Source organism: Leishmania mexicana, chromosome 8 (genome assembly GCF_000234665.1).
Source record: "Leishmania mexicana MHOM/GT/2001/U1103 complete genome, chromosome 8".
Lineage (NCBI taxonomy): Eukaryota > Euglenozoa > Kinetoplastea > Trypanosomatida > Trypanosomatidae > Leishmania > Leishmania mexicana.
This window is the reverse complement of record NC_018312.1, coordinates 536875-553463: the sequence shown is the minus strand read 5'-3', so window position 1 is coordinate 553463 and position 16589 is coordinate 536875. Positions and strand designations below refer to the sequence as shown.

Below are 16589 nucleotides of genomic sequence, written 5' to 3'. Positions count from 1 at the left end.
TGTACGTCTTTCGGTTTTTGGCCGTCTTTCTGTGAGGGCTTTCTTCTCTCTTCTATTCTCCCTCACACCCACGTTTTGCATCTTCGCGCTTGCACCCTTGTCACGTGCGACCATGCCACAGATGTCGGAGAACATCTGCAGCGCGCCGGTCGCTGGTAACATCGCGCCGTCGGCGCACAGCCCATGCCACTCCGTATCCTCTGCCCTCCCAGTTACCAACGGCCTGGTGTTCAATGACCTAACCAATTCGTCCTTCTCGGAGCACCCATTGAGCGAGTCGAGTGGCGGCGTCTTGATCCAGCCGCAGATCTCCGGTAACGTTGCTGACTTCCAGAACTTTTTCGATGAGCCGAGCAATTGGGAGTGGGCAGTGAACGCCCTATCCGTGGAACCAGGACACAGCGATCGCAACATCTTTGTCTCGAAGCTGCCACCCACCTTCAAGGATGCGGATCTGCAGGAGCTGTTTCAGAACTTCGGCCCCGTGGTGTCGGCCAAGGTGATGCTGAATGTGAAGACGGGTGTCTCCAAGGAGACGGGCTTTGTGCAGTTCACCAACTACAAGGACGCACTGCGTGCCCGCGCTTTCTTCCGACTCCGCGTGCCCTCCTCGTCGACCACGCCTGCAATGCCAGAGGTGGTGACGCAATGGGCGCAGAACAAGCACGACGGTGGCCTCTACGGCGAGCGATGCCAGCAGGTTCGCAAGCTGTTCATCCGAAACGTTCCGGGGCATATCACGCAGGCGGATATGAGGGGGTTTGTCAGCCAATTCGGAAGCGTGGGTGATGTCTCGGTGCACAGCGATACGTATGACGCTGCACCGGCCTCCTCCCCTGGGCGAGGGCGGCGCCTCAAGCAGATTTCTTCTTCCGAGGGCACCGAAGGGGAGGAGGCAGAGGCGTCTCGGTCAAGCACTGAGGAGGAGGAACGCGAGACGATCATCTGTTTCGTGACCTTTGTGGAGGCCGGGGCAGCGATGCGGGCGTGCCGTGCGATCCACAACACAACACCGTTCGATTCGTGCAACGGGGTGCCGTTGATGGCCAAGCTGGCGGAGGATAACAGCTCTCGTCACGCCCGGCGCCACCACGGCGCAGCAGGGGCGAAGGCTTTGCCCGCCTCGCGCGGCGCGTGCGCACCCTTGTGCGACGGCAGCAGCGCCTACAGTAGCGTCTATAGCAGCGAGGCGCACACGCCCCTCGCTGGTGCGGTCGGCTATCACCGCGTCAGCCATCCGTCTCAGGTGCCGGTGTCACAGCATCAGCAGCAGCAGTACAACGCCGTTTCCAACTACATCATGCAGCCACCACCTCCGCCGATGCTGTCGGCGAGTTATTTGCACACGGACTTGTCGCCTGTGTACCGCAGCCAGCCTTCGACACCGCAGCACTCTTCGCAGAGTGCACAGAACACCGGCTTCGGCATTCCGGCCCCGCGCCGGAGTTTTCAGCAGCGCTGCGCTGCCATGTCCCCGACATCGGCTGTGCTGCCAGCAACGGTCATCACGCCTTGCTCGCCTTCCATCCTCTCCACGACGATGTCGCCCACTGCCCAGCAGCAGGCCCACTCGGCTTGCACTCGCCGCGTGCCGCTGCCGCCGGCGCTCTCCATGGAGGCAACCGAGAGCGTGTCGACGAGCGTGGCGATCCCAACCACCACGACGTCCGCCCCATGCTCGCTGCCCCACCCCGCTGCCGTCTACGCACACACGCCGCTCCGCAGCTTTAGGGAGACACCTGTGCAGTCGCCACGCCACCGACAAAGTCCCCCATCTGCGACCCAGGTGGGGAACTACTTGAGCGACACCTGCACGGCTATGCACACCCCGTACATCGGACATCAGCACCAGCAGCGGCGCTTGCCCATGAACCATGATGACGTCCAGGGTGCTTACCACCCGAACGGCGACTTCTATCAGGAGTACACTTACAGCGACCCCATGGGCCCGATGGAGCTGAACATGCATCCCATCTCGTCTTCGACGTCGTCAGAGACGATTCGCGAGTACGGCAACACTGGCGGCGCTGAGCTCAGTGCCTACCAGGCTTGTGATAACCAGTGCGACGTAGCGCCGCTCTGGCAGCGACGCATGGACCGCCACGGAGCAACAACGGTGTATGCAGCTGCCGTGGCGGCCCCTGCCATGGTGCCGGATCTCTCGTCGTGCACCGCTTACGATGCGCAGCAGGCATATGCGTGCGCCGAAGTCGCGCTCTCCATGGGCGCGACCATGCAACCGGAAATCTGGGGGACTACCTCGTCACAGCAGCCGAAGTCTGCGGTGCCCTCGCCGTACGCGCTATACCACCAAGCCATGGTCCTGAATAGCGGCAGCCAGACTACCACTCCGAGCAACGGGGCGTCGGGGTCGGTGCGGTACCGCAACAACCCGTACAGCATGCGCCTCGTTCGCACCGTTGCACTGAATTCATCGCCGTGCGTAGACAGCTGAGGTTCTACTTCACACCGGTTGTATTACAATGAGTGTGATGTGCAAGCCTAATAGAGAAGGTGAGGAATGTAAACGCGTTGCTCCCCCTCCCATCTGTTAACCACCACCCTCTTCTCTGGCCGTGCTTTGGCCGACACGCTTCATCCACCTCGCACGCCTTACCGCGCTCTTCTCTCTAGCTCCGTTCGAAGGTGCATGGATGGCTTTGCTCGTATCTAAACTGCCATAATGAATCTGCGGAGAAGTATATATTTGTGTTCATGTGTTTAAGTGTGTATCGACCGCTCTTCTCGTGCTCCTCCCCCTTCCCCTCTCTCTTGTGGCGCTACAGTTGATGTGTGTATAATACTTTATCATCTTTCTTAAGTGCTCTTGCGTTATCTTTTTGTTGCTTCCGCGTGCTTCTACCATGGCTGCTCTTCTCTTGTCGATGTCCCTACCGCTTTGTGCTGCGCAGATGTGTTTGGTTACCTGCAGTCTCCTCTTCCACGTAGTGCCGTGTGTTCGCTCCCCCACCCCCTCCTCCCCCACCCGCGCCTTTTACTGTGAAAGCGCTTCTGCGCTTTTTCGGCCTCCACCGCTACGCACATTTCTCCTCTTCGTTTCCTAAGCAGTAGGGGGAGGGAGAGAGCACGCGCGACCGAATAGGATCGAGTGAGTGCATGCATGCAGGCAGGCATGGGCGCGCTGGAGTGCATAAGTGAGTGTGTCTCGCAATAACGCGGTCTGATCTCTCTCATACGCCGCACGTAATTGTTGTTGTTTTCCTTTCGCGATGTGCGTGCGTGTTTGTATATGGTTTGCGCGTTCCTGCGTCTGCTGTCTTTGTACTTGCCACTCCTCGCCTCCTCTCGCTCTGTATGATCTCTACTAGCGATTCCACGCCACCGCCTCCCTTTTGCTTTGCGTTTTTTTTTGGATTTTCGTTTTCGTTGCTTCCTTTTCCCTTGCGTTTTCTTTTCCTTTTTTTGCTACTGTTGTTGTTTTTTCCGTGATAGCCTGTTGGTCCGCTAATCAGTCTTGCATGTAGTTTGCAGTAGTGCGCTCACAATCTTCCTTCCCCCGAGAACTCTTCTCGTTTTCTTTTTGCAGGTCTGTAATTTCATGTGCGTATGCGTATGTATCTATCTGTAGGGACGATGCCGTTTCTCTGTCTCTCTGGTCCCATTGTCCTCTGGCCTGTCTCATTCCCATGGTGGTGCAGGGAAGTGATGCCTTCATGTGTGTCTCCGTTTTTTTTTTCGACTCTTCCATCTTCCTTCCTTTCCTCATGCTTCTCTCCCCATCCATACCGTTCTTTGGGTCGACGCACAGACGAGTGACAGGCAGGATGGGGGGGGGCAGAGGAGGAGAAAAGTGTGTACCTAAAAGATGGTCGTTCTGTTCTGTTGTGTACGTGCTTCGATGCTTTCTTCCTGACCCCTTTTTGTGCCGTTTTTTCTTCTCTCACTCTGCCGTTCAGGTACCTCGTTTGTATCTGCTACGCGAGTATGCGTATGCGCACGTTTGTTCTTGCTTGGGGGATGTGTACGCATGCGTCTGTGTGTGCGTGTATGCCTCTCTATCCCATCTCTCTCTTTTTGTGCGTGCCTCTGTTGAAGCTGTGATGGCGGAATGTACTCGCTTTGGTTGGATAGCCGTGTATGTGCGTCTCCTCTGAGGGTGTGGCGAAGGCGTAGTCGTGTTCATGAGCCCCTTACTGCACCTTCTACCTTTCCATATCTCTCTCCCTTCCTCGCCTGCTCTTCCTGTTTTGTTTTTTTCTTCTTGTCACTTGTATGTGACGGACCCCTTCCCTGACGGTCCCTCTCTCCTTTTGCTCTCACACGCACGCTTGCTTCCGTCTTTTTGTGATGCGTAGTTTCTTTACGACTCGGTGTTTTTTTGTTGTTGCTCTTCCTGCTCCGGGCGTCGTGAAGATGTTGTCTTCTTCGTTCTTGCGCACTCTTGTCTGCGTTCGCGTGTCTGCGCGCGTAGACGTGCAGAAACACGCATGTCCCTCTACCTACAGGCTCCGTTCTCTTTTCTTCGTGCGATTCGAATATATATATATATATACTGAACCCTTTTGTGTTTCAGGGCAACGGGCGAGTTATGAAGGAAAGAGGAATTCGGTGGAGCTGATCAGCTTACAATCACGGGGCTGTCTCTTCTCTGCCACCTCTCCCTCCCCCCGCCCGCCCTCCGCTCCACATCCTTCGACAACTTTCACCAAAGCTTTACTTCTTTTTGTTTTCCTGCTCCCTGCTGCTATGCGTTGTTGTTTCCTTCCCTACTCCCGCCCTTTCATCTCTCTTGCCTCCGTGCCACACAGCTTCTTCTACAATGTTTTTTTTTTATTTTCCTGGATTTTGAGTATCTTTTATTTCTACCCCTCTACTCTTCAGAGTGTTTTCGTTTTGTCAAAGCTCAGTAACACACACACATATATGTAAACCCAAACGTTGCTTTTGTTTTTCTGTGTGTGGTGTGTAGCGTACGCGTACACGTGCGTTCTGTTGCTTTGCCTCGTTTATCGCTTATTTTTTTTGTTGTTTGATATTTCTATGTCCATGTGTGTGTGTTTGGTCATGCTCGGATGCTCTTGCCTCTCTTCCCTTATCTTTTTTCTTGTTTTTTTTATGTTGAACATGCATTTTGTTTTGTTCTATATTATATATATTTATACGACGTGTTATGTTTCTGTGTACGTTATGTTATGCTTGCGTGTATCACACATAAAATGCGGTCTTCTCATCTCTTCTGTTTTTTTTTTCTTTCTCCCTTTTCTCCCTTTTTTATGGTGTGCTCTTTCCCACTTGCAACACTTTACTTCTTCCCTTCTGCAACGGCGCGCACGCTCTCCTCTTACGTTTCGCCTTCTCTCTCTCGGCAGCTTTGCACGTGTGTTACCTTGTTCATGACCTCATTTTTTTTTATTATTCCCCCTTTTCTTCTTTTAGGTGTGTAGTTCCACTTTTGTCCCCCATTTTTCTTTTTTCCTGACCTTTTGTTATTGTGCTTCTTTTTTTTGTTTGTTTTCCCAACGTGACGCGATGAGGAACTTGTCCTCCATGAATGTGATCCTTTTCTCCCCTTCAACTTTTTTTTTGCCTTTTTAGTTTCAACAGCTCTTATGCGCGTTGGTGAGTCGACTTTCCACCCTCGCCCTTTCCTTCCCTACGTGACTGTTTCGTTTCGTGTGTCGTTTGTTTGTATGTGCGGTTGTGGGTACCTTTCCTCTTTTCATCGGCTGGTGCTTATGCGCAGCGATGAGAAGGTGTCCTTGTGTACGTCTTGTCGTTGGGACATGCGTGTGTTGCTCACCCTGTGGTGCACGCGTGCTATACGCTTGTCGAATCGTCTGCCCCCCCCCCCCACCAACGCCACCACCACCAAGCCATTTCTTCCGTGTGCTTGGCGATTGCGTTCAGTTCTCTCCCTCATACTGCATAAAGGCACTGAGAGAGGTGGAGTCTTTTGTAGTTTGATGCTCTACTATATGTGTGGTTGGCTTGTTATGTTTGTTTGCGGACTGCGTTGTGTACTCTGCGAATATATATATGTCGACGACACATATATAAAGCGTACATGTATATTATATGGTATATATGTATATGTGAAAATGAGCTCACATATTTCTGTTTTTTTTTTCTGCGCCGTGCCGTTTTTTTTTTCCTCCCTTTGCTTTGCTTTTTTTTGTAATTCACGCTTTTCTTCTTTTTTTTCGCGCTCACACGCGTGTGTATGCTGGCATTGTTTATTGTTCTCATGTTTGACGCCCTCCTTCCCCCTTCACTCTCTCTTTTTATTTCTCCTCGCACTCGTGTTGTGTGTTTTCCCAAGTAGTTTGTGCCGTGTTTGTGTTTATATGCTCATCACTTTAGTTGAAGTCACGCTGTACCTGTTTATTTTTCTTTCCGTTGTTTCCTTTAATGTGGCTGGTCTTTCTCCTTCCCTCCACCTCTTCGGTTTTGGTGTTTTGTGTATGCGTGTGTCTCGTGTCGCTATGCTACCACGGGCTGTGTACACAGATGATCTGTTAAAAGTAGATGGTATATGCACACTCGACTATCCGTACCCACACCATCGCCTACCGAGAGGCACACGCATGCGCACGAGTTTTGTGTGCTCCCACTTATCCGACTCACGTCACGGCAGGTATCATTTCATGCGTTTTCATCATCGTTCTTTTCGTCCGTCTCGCTTTCACAGGTGTGCAGGCGCGCGCGTGTGTGTGGGTGTGCGTGGAAGTCCTCTCCCGTCTATGTTTCCGTCTCCCTTTCTCCAGTCTTTTATTTTTGATTTGTGTGTTTCTTCTGCCTCGTGGTCTTTGCGTTTTCTTCTTCAGGGGGGTGAGGGAACAAACAGTTGTACGTGGTCACTCTTTGTCCTTTCTGCTTTTTCCTGCATCTGCGGATTTGGACGTGTGCGTTGTCTGTGTGCCGCAGCACCCCCAATATTGGGTCAAGACCCAGCGAATAGAGACTCGAGAGCAGAAAAGGAAAACACTGGCGACACGAATGCGCGCGCACGCACACATACACAAACACACTGCACGGAAAACTGCAAAAACAAATGTTTTCCTGTTTGTTCGTTGTACGTGTCTGTGTAAGCGTGTCTGGTAGATCTAGCGCATCTGTCTGTCTGTTACACCACCTCCTTTTCTTTGCCTTTTTCGTTATCTCGATGCTTCGCTCCTCGCGCATCTGCGCGTCTCTTTGCCAGTTTCTCTGGTATTTCCCGATGCTAGGCTATGACGGGTGCCCATTATCTACCTTACTCAAAAAAGAGGAAGCAACGACCCCCCTCCCCCTCCCTCTCCTACACACAAAGGCAGCTGTTACGCCCCTCCCCCTCTTTCCTGTTTGCCCACTCCCGTACACCGACAGAGCTCTCTCTCTCTGGCTGTGAAGTGGCAACACGCACGTTGCTGATCTCTCTCTTTTTTATGCATTTTTTTACCTCCCGCACGTGTGTCTTTCTTTCCTCCCTTCACACCACCGCCAACACTCCACTCTTACCCGTGCAACAACGCATTCATTTTTTTTGTTTTCCACCCTTCATTGTGTGTCTTGTGCACCCTTGGTGCGCCTTCGACAGACTTGTACGCTTCGCGGTTTCACCAGAAGATGTTTTCCCTTTCATTGCTACGGTACGCCCCTCTCTTTCTCTTTTGTTTCGCTTTTCCATCACCATTATACATATATATTTGTTGTTGTTACTTTCCTCTTCTTCGATTCCGTTTCTTTTTTTGTTTGTTTTGGTGTTGGCTTGTGATGATGAAGGGAAATCCTTTCTCGATTTTTGTTTTCTTGGTTTCTGTTGTCGCTTGAGTGCTCCTTCTCTACATCTCCTCTCCTACGCACGCCCGCGAAACGATCTCTCTCTCTGTCTGCATGTCTGTCAAATATGTATGTGTGTGTGCGTGTGTGTGTCGCTAGTGTTTCTGATCTCTTTTTTTCTTTCCTAATCCTCAGTGTTCTATTCTCTCTTTGCATGTTTTCTTTTTTCTTGTGGACTGTATCGTACTTCGCTCTACCATGTCCATCATGTGGAAAGCAAATCATGAAGGCGGATGCTCTAAACGCGCACACGCACTCCCCTGCGGTCCCCCTGTTCTCCCCCTCTTCATGTAATTCCCCTCTTTTAGAAAAGTACAACGTCATCACACGCCTCTTTTGCACCGACCCCTTCCCCCTCGTCCACCCCCTTCGTGCGTCTCTGCTCTTCTTTATCGTGACACTTAAGGTGACCTTTCCCTCCCCTCCTCCTCTATTTTTCGATTCACGACACGGTTGGGTGTCCCTGAGCCTGCACGATTAGAAGAAGTTGTTGATGATTGACGTGTGTCTTTTACCCCTTTTTTTGTGTATGTGCGTGTTTTTTGTTTTCGCTTCTACTCGTACCTCCCTCTTTGTGTACGCGTGCTTACGTGGGCGCGTACGTACGGGTCAGGATAAGGGGGCAGGAAGTGTGCGCAGGGTGCCTTTCATCCCTTGACGACCGGCGCGAAATTATGCCCGCGTTTCTCACTGTCATGAAGTTGTCTTCCCCCACTCCCCTTTCCCCTATAAACGTTTTTGCCTCCTCCTCTTTCGGCCTCCCACCGCCTCCACACACGGCCCCTCCCCTTTCCCTGTTGTACTTTCGAGTCCATCTATCTCTTGCTTTCCGTTCTTCATTTTTTTGTTCTCGTTTCCGCCGTTTACGCTCCCGCTGTTTTACCCCTCTCTTCGTCCTCTGATTTGCCTTGCCAATAATGTGAGAGGCAGTGGGTGGTGGGTGCTGGTGGTGAAGTGACAAGAATACCGAGACAATACCATCGAAGCACGGCAAAGAAAAAAAGGTAAGAGGGAGACAAGACTGACGTGCTCTCTCCCCAAACTCACCCACACGTGCACACGCAGCTTTTTTATACAGGCAGTGCTGGTGAGAGCGGAGAGGGAGATGTGTGGTAACTGCGGCTGGCATGCTGTAGGTTTGAGTCCCATCTCGGTTCCGGCGTGCTCTTCCTTTCTTTTTTTTCACTCGCAGGTATGCTGACCTTTGCTCTCCCATCTTTGTTGCTTCTTTTGCCACTGCGTGCCCTTGGACCACGTTGAACGTCTCCACCCTTCTCATCCCTTTTCTCTGTCCACGGGATAGCTGAAAGGTAAGAAAACGGAACCGACGAAACGTTTTTTTTTAGCAGACCGGAACAGCGGCCTAGCGAGGACGATGGAGGCAAATCAAATGTGAACATGGCTGAGTGGACGCCAAACGTTTTTTTTTCTTCTGTGCGTCTATGCAGTGGAACTGTTCTGTCCGGGTCCGCAGCCTTACCCTAGAGATCAGCGGCAACGATGTCTGCGGAGAAGGGGTGCGGACGACTCCAGGAGAAAGAGAATGTCACCTGGCATTTTTTTTTTCGTCTTTTGCTCATGCGTGCACTCTCCGTTCGTGCACATATACAAGTCTCCTCCCGCATCGCCACTGAGCCACTACCGTCGCGTTGTTGTTGTTTTTGTGGTGTGTCTGTGTGCTCTAAGTTCGCGGTGCTTCACACGCCCTTTGGCCACTCGACTTGTGCGACTTTCCAAGTTTTTCCGACTTGTATTTTTCCTTGCTCTCCCTCTCGCTTTTCACCAAGCGCTTCCGTTTTGCCCTCCCACTCTCTCACCCTCTCACTCTAGTTTACCCCTTTCAGATGATGCCCCGTCACGTTTTTTTTTTTGCTCCTGTGTGTGTGTATATGTGTGTATGTGTTTGAATGCCTCTTTCATGTGCGCGCCTTGCGTACCCGCACCTTCCTTTTTTTCTGGTTGCTGTTGTTGCACCCTTCCTCACTTCCTTCTTTGTTTGCTGTTGCTCATGACGGTGGTCTGTGTCCGAAGTACTCCTCCGCTCTTTTTTTAGCCTTTTCTGGGGACTTTGGCTCCGCGTACACGGTGTGTAGGTTCTTTGCTTTTTTGCTGTTTTCTTATGTACGCTTAGCTGATCCATGGAAGCGATGAGTGCGGTGATGTTGGTGATGTGTGTGTGTGGGTGTGTGTTCTTCTCCATCTCCCTTTGTATATACATATATACATATATATGTCTGCATACGTGTGCCATGCGTGGCGGCACTTTTGAATCTCTCCCCAAACACACACGCGCACACAAGCGTTCGCCTCTTCTGCCCGTTCCTCGTGTGCGGTAGCTTCGTTCTTTGTTCGTCTCTCGTTTTGCCTCCTCCGCCGCGGCTGCTTTCCTTCTTGACTCTACAGTTGAAGGCAGTCACAGCCCACACACACACACACGCACACGTACACAGGCACACCGTCTCTGGTGTTCTTCAACGGGATGAGCTAGAGGAAAACTACTGAGCGAAAACCGGAGGGGGGAAGGGGTGCGGGGTGGGCGGAGGCAGGAGAACGCCAGCGAGAGGCAAGGCTGGTGGCATACGTGAAGAAAAAAAAGCGCGAGCACACACGCATATACGCAGACGCACACGGCGTCACCCGTTCTCATTCCTTTCCCTGCATCAATAAGCGAAGAGATGGAGGAGAAAATACAAACCAACACGAATGGGAGCAAAAGGAGCATAGTCACTTGCTCTCTCTCCGCCTCTCCTTCCCTTGCATCGCCGCACTCGTGGAGTGGTTTGTGCTGTATTGCCTCTTCTCTTTCTCTTGTGCCGCCGGCGCCTCCCTCTCTTCTTCTCTCCTATTCTTGTATCTTTTCCTGTTGCTATGTAATCATGAGTTTTTTTTATATATACCCCCCCCCCCGCCATTTTCAGATCTTTGTTTTGTCGTGGTCACCGGTGCGTCACATTTTTGTTGTTCCTACTTGCTTTCTTGGAGAACTTACTTTTGGGCAACAACAGCAACAGCAACAGCACACACACGAGGAAAAACACGCTAAAAAAACAAACGATATGTGAAAAAGGCTCTGCCATTCCCTTCCCTCCCCTCCCCTCCCCCCAACACACACACGCACGCACCAATAAAAAAAATGACAACGACAACGACGAGGAAAACTTCGTTCTGCATGAAAAAGAAAAAAAAAGACATGAAGCCCAAACAAAGGTGGAGTCTGGTTATTCTTTGGTCTTTTGAAACGCCTCCCCACCCCTTTTTTCTTTCCGTCTTTTTTTCCCCAACTCCCTTTCACGTCCATTTCTTCTGCTTTGACTTATATATATATATATGCACTTAGAGTGTATGTGTGTGTTGGTCGCTCCTTCGAACTCTGTCTTCTCCATCTGTATGCTCTAGGCTACGTTGTCTGTCTGTCTGTGTCTGTGTGTCTCTCTGTGTGTGTGTGTGTGTGTGTGTGTGTTTGGCGAGGGGGATTGTCGGTTGGTCTTCTCATCTTGTCATTGTTCCTCGCCCCTTTTTTCGTCCCGTGTTTTTGTGCTTTTTTTTTTTCAGTTATGCGTCTCCTTTTCCCGATGGGGTTGTCCCTCTCACTCTCGCTGAAGGCTTGCGGGCCTGTGTGTCGATGCCAATTTATGTATTTATGTGTGGCGTGTATGCATGCTCTCGTGTGCCTCGTTAGCAACGTTTGTTCTGTGCCATGTGTGGCGTGTCCTTAATATCGCTTTGTGCGTTGATTCGTGCTTGTGTGTTGTGTGTGTGCGCGCACTCGCGCAACTGCTGATGATCAAATCCCACGTCTATGCGCACTCATAACACACAGACACAGAGACACGGACAGATATATATGAAGACAGAGAGAAGCACGAACAACAACGGAGAAACGTGCACACAACTAAACACGCAACAGAAACAAAGCGTGCATATACAAGCGCGCGTTGATGTTTTTCTTCTTCTGTGGGCCGCCTCCTTCCCCCTTTCCCTTTCCCCTTCCTCCCCCACCACCACTTTTAATTCGTTCGTTTATTCTTTCCGCAATGTTGTTTTTCTCCTTCGCTGTTTCATTTTTTTCCCGTACGAACTTTACATGCTGGCAGTCCGCAGCGTGCTTTGTGCTTCACGTTTTGGTTTTGGCGTTGTGGGGGTGTACGGCATCTATGTATATGTCTCTCTGTGTGTGTGTGTGTGGTGTGCTGGCGTACTGTTAGCTGGACTGGTGATTTTTTTCTTTCGGGTATTGTTGCTTGACTTTGTTGGACTGTGTCCATCTTCGCTATTTGGATGCATTGCGTTTCTTTTTTTTTCTGTGTCGTTTTTCGTTCAAGGGTGCAAACGGAGCCTACGCGAACAAGAGCGAGAGCGAGCGGAGTGCAACACCGCCGTCACAGAGGAAGTTGCCCATGTCGTAGCGCGTGGTCGTCAAGGCAATGTGTTGCTTCCTCTTGTCCCTTTTTCTTCTTTTTTGTTCTTGGCGTTTCTCCCCGGATGAGACGACGACGGAAAACGCGCAGGCACTGATAACTCAGGCACAGAAAAAGGATGGAATAGCCCAAGGTGGCACACGGATCGGAAAGAAACAAACAAAAACACCATCATAAACATAAGCGGTTTGTGTCTCTGTGTGTGTCTGGAAGGGAGAGGTGTGTGTGGTGTGTGGCTCTCTTATTCGAAACAAAGAAAGGCGCAACGAGAAGCCACTTGCGAGGGCGTGCAGGTTTGCGGGTGCCGGGAGCGATGACGTTGCTTCGGGACAGAGAGGGAGGGAGAGGGATGCAACTGCTGTCTTCCTGTGTAGGCGCGCCGCGAGAGAAGGAAGGGAGTGAGGGGGGCGGGGGCACTTCGGTCTATTCGGCTGTATATAGTGACCGAGAGACGGATATGTGAGCACTATGGTGTGTGGCCACCTCACTTCTCTTCATGTCTTCCTGCGCGTTGCCCTACACGCTCTATGCTACCGCTCTGTAACGATCTGGTGTTCCACTGGGCAGTTCTTGACGCGGTGCTTGACGAACATACGGTCACCCTTCTCCAGGCGTGTAGGGCATGCCTCTCCCCTCCCTCGCCTCGACATTGTGGATGTCTGTCTTCTCCATCGAGTGGAAGACACGCCGTGCTCACATTCGCTCTCTGAACTTCACACCCTCCCTTTCTCTCATCTTTCTTTTTTACGTTTTGTCGATATACTCGCTGCTCTGGACGGGGTCCTTGTGTAAAGGACAAACAGCAGCAAAAGTCAGACGAACCTATTCCTCTACACACACACAGACGCCCACTCAGACACACGTGAGGCACCACCCACCCCTCTCCCTCCCGTCGTTATCGGTCGATCATCTTCCCCAGACATACACACTAACACGGGGCAGTAGACGTTGTGTGTGTGTGTGTGTTTGCGGTAGTTATGGTGTCGTTTACGTGCAACTACTGCCAGGATGTGGTGAAGAAGCCGAAGGTGCAGAGTCATGCAAACACCTGCGGTTCCGATACCTTCACCTGCGTCGATTGCATGCAGATGTTTGACTTAGGCACCGTCAAGGGGCACACGTCCTGCGTGACGGAAGAGGAGAAGTACCAAGGAAAGTGGAAGGAAAAGCTCAGGAACGGCAACAAGGGCCCCAAGTCGGCGGAAGCGCCACGCAGCGGTATCGCGCGCCCGCCGCGTGCACCAATGAACGATCTCAGCTCCTCTGATGACAGCAGCGACGGTGACTGGGTGACCAAGGGCAGCGGTAAGGGTGCAGGCGGATCCAACGGACACCAAAAGCCAAGCGCAACCGCGCACCGCAAGCACCCGCGTCCTGGCGTGAGCCTCTCCTCTTCCGACGACGAGGCGATGGAAAAGAGTGTCGCCACGACGCCGGTGGCACCTGCGCTCAAGAAGGCAAAAACAGTTTGCTCAGCCGCTTCGACGCCGTCATCAACTCTGCCGGCGGCTGCGCCTGTTCTGACGGAGCGCTCGCCTACAAACGGGAAGCCTGGAGCGAAGAAGGACACCGCATCGCCTGCCGCGTCGGTGCCACACGGTCGGCTCAAGGAGGTGAAGGACGAGGGAGAATGCAAGGTGACACATCCCGGCAAGAAGGATACGCCACTGTTCCTGCCGCGCTCCACAATGTCAAGGGACTGCATGGTGCCATCCTTCCTGTTAGGCACAAGCGAAGAGGTGGCTGACATCGTCGCGGACGTCCTGCGCAACAGCGATGTCCCTTCTATGCGCACCAAGGATGTTGCGAAAGAGCTCGTGAAGCGGTACGCTAAGCGAATTGCCAAGTCGGTGCGCCACGCGGTGGAGACAGCGGCCGAATCAGGTGCCTTGAAGATTGGCAGCGACGGCAACGTGTCGGTTACGTGAGACAAACACGTGCGTGGCGAGTAGTGGAGTCGTGTGAACGCAGCTGTGTCATGCTGTATCGGGGTGGGACCATTTGCACAGCGCTGTTACGCGACGCTGCCTCTGCGCTTCTCTCAGGCGTGGTGTGGTGCATTTTTGTTAGAGAGCACCAAGTAAAACTCTAACGTGTAAAGTGTAACGGCATGCGGGGCGTTAGTGGTCGGGATCACCTTCAGCACGACGCCATCATTGTCGTCTTTTCCCGTGCTACGGTGGTGATGGGGTTGCCCGTCTCTCTGTCTCTCACGCATATCCTGCGTCGCAATGTGTGCTTGCTTGTGGGTGTATGTGTGTCGGCCACACCTTCGACTAACACGAAAAGAAAAGGAAGACAGAGGAGAACAGGTGTAGGCTTGCAAGCGTGAGGTCAGCGAGGCCAGCAATTCATGTCGAAGGCACACGCAAGACAGAGGTTGGAGTACTTAGTTTATAGTCTCGCAGTGGGCCTTCGTCATTGCAGCGTGTGTGGTCTTCTGTTTTTGTTCTTTTACCTCTGACAAGATGCATGAGACCTTGCAGCAGCGAGGGAGTGTCGCTGTTACAGCGCAGTACTGCTAGAGCGTCTCTCTCTCTTGCTTTGTCGACCTTATCCCAGCCTTCAGTACCGCTGCATCGGTCTATGAGTATCACACACAACCTAAACGACGTTCGGCAGGATGGGGGCCGCCTGTTGGGAATGGGATAAAGGCGAGGGAGTGGGGAACGCTCGAGATGACACGCAGACGCACTAAATAGACGTCGCTGTGGCACCTTTACTTTTTGGCGGTGGGTGGTGGCTGGACACACACTCGCAGTCGCATGCCGGTGCACATGCAGCTTAGCTGAGTACGCACAGCATAAGCCACAGGCATTTTTTGTGTGTGCTTTCGCCTCTCTGCTTCTCTCTTCAGTCTCTTCCTTTCTTTTCCCCTTTTCTCTCTTCCTCGCTGTCGACTGCTTCACTGGGAAATTTTCTTCATACCGTCCTTCACGTACTGGCTGATGCTCACCTTCACATGCACCCATCAACATACAAACTCGTGCAGTGAGCGACAAGGGAAGTCATCCGCATTCACGTGTTCGTCCGCACCCCTGCCGTAGCCTGCCTCATCATCGAGCGTCTGTATAAAGACATCAGAAAGAGGGGCAGCTGGCATCACTCGAGCAGAATAACAGAACGAATATCCACCACGTAAGCGGAGCACCCGCCAGGGGAGGAGGTGGTCTGCCTGAGCATTTTGCATTATTTTTTTCCCTGATTTCCGAGGCAGAGCGGACTCGGAGCAAGTGGAAAGGTGAGCACCAAAGTAGACGCTCACCTGCCCAACGTGCCGACCAGCACTGCCAGAGAGAGGTGTCACCGACTTCAGAGCATCCTTCCCCCTTTCCCTCTCCTTCTCACTCACCATCATTGTGGTTTGACACCAAGTCCTCGTGTGTGTGTGCGTGTGCGTGTAAACGTCCGTTGTTGGCAACAAGGAAAGTGCATTTAACAAACACAATCCATCTTCCTCTTCCGCCGTCACATATTACCCATCCTTTCTTCTCACTGTAGCTGGTTCTGATTCCTCCCCAATCCTCCCTCTCTCTCTTTCTGTCGCCACATACGCCGACGCCCGCATCCCCTGAAACGCACATACACGCGCATAAGCGCTTCAAACGGAGAGGGGAAGTATACACGATTTTTTTTCCCCTCACCCCTTCCGGTTCCTCATTCTTTTTCTTTGTTTTTTTTTTTATCCGCGCTTGCTTCCTATCACGCACACATCGATTTGTTTTATATTAGTGCTCATCTCTTGACATGTGAGGGCGCGCGCGTGTTTTTTGGTTAGGTGGTTTGTTCATCTTTCTTCTCCAACCCATACACGCCCTTCACTTCTCCCCCTCCCCCCTCACGGGTCGGTTACGACGACGACGGCTACACACGCGTGCCGGCTCTCTCACGCAGACAGGCAAGCAAAAGAGACGGATGGCCATCGCCCCTCCTTTTCTTTGTTGACCAGCTCATCTGTCTTCAATTCCTTTGTGGTGGTGGTGGGCTCTCCATTCCTTCCTGCATTCTTCTTGTCATCGCAGTTTTTTTTTTCGTTGCGTTCCGTTTCGCTCCCCATCCCTCCCTCCCTCCCCCTTCTTTCGTGATTCTCTCACAAGCATACACACTCATACACACACACACACACACACGCGTATATACATACGTATATGAGCATATCGTTTACGTGTCTTACTATCTGAACTCCTGTCAGAGGGTCCTTCTTCATATTTTCTCTTCTTTTAGTACTTTGCAGTACGCCGAGGAAAGAAAAGGTAAAAGAAAGAGAGGTTACCTGTCAACGAGAAAGGCGAGATACATAACGGCACACATAAATATCTTGTATCCTGTGTCTTGTGCGTGTGTGTTGAGGGTGATGGTGAGGGCGAGAGAGGAGACGCAAAAGAGAAACAA

At 51.9% G+C, this 16589-nt stretch overlaps 2 protein-coding genes across 2 annotated transcripts; both read left to right on the top strand.

Moving 5' to 3' along the window:
* Positions 1–112: 112 nt before the first annotated feature.
* LMXM_08_29_1390 (putative RNA binding protein) lies at positions 113–2455 on the top strand (the record flags this gene model as incomplete). Its single annotated transcript, XM_003872368.1, has 1 exon — positions 113–2455. One exon carries the CDS (start codon positions 113–115, stop codon positions 2453–2455), a length of 2343 nt encoding a protein of 780 aa, XP_003872417.1.
* Positions 2456–13174: 10719 nt separating this feature from the next.
* LMXM_08_29_1400 (conserved hypothetical protein) lies at positions 13175–14125 on the top strand (the record flags this gene model as incomplete). Its single annotated transcript, XM_003872367.1, has 1 exon — positions 13175–14125. The coding sequence occupies one exon, from the start codon at positions 13175–13177 to the stop codon at positions 14123–14125; it is 951 nt and encodes a 316-aa protein (XP_003872416.1).
* Positions 14126–16589: the final 2464 nt, after the last annotated feature.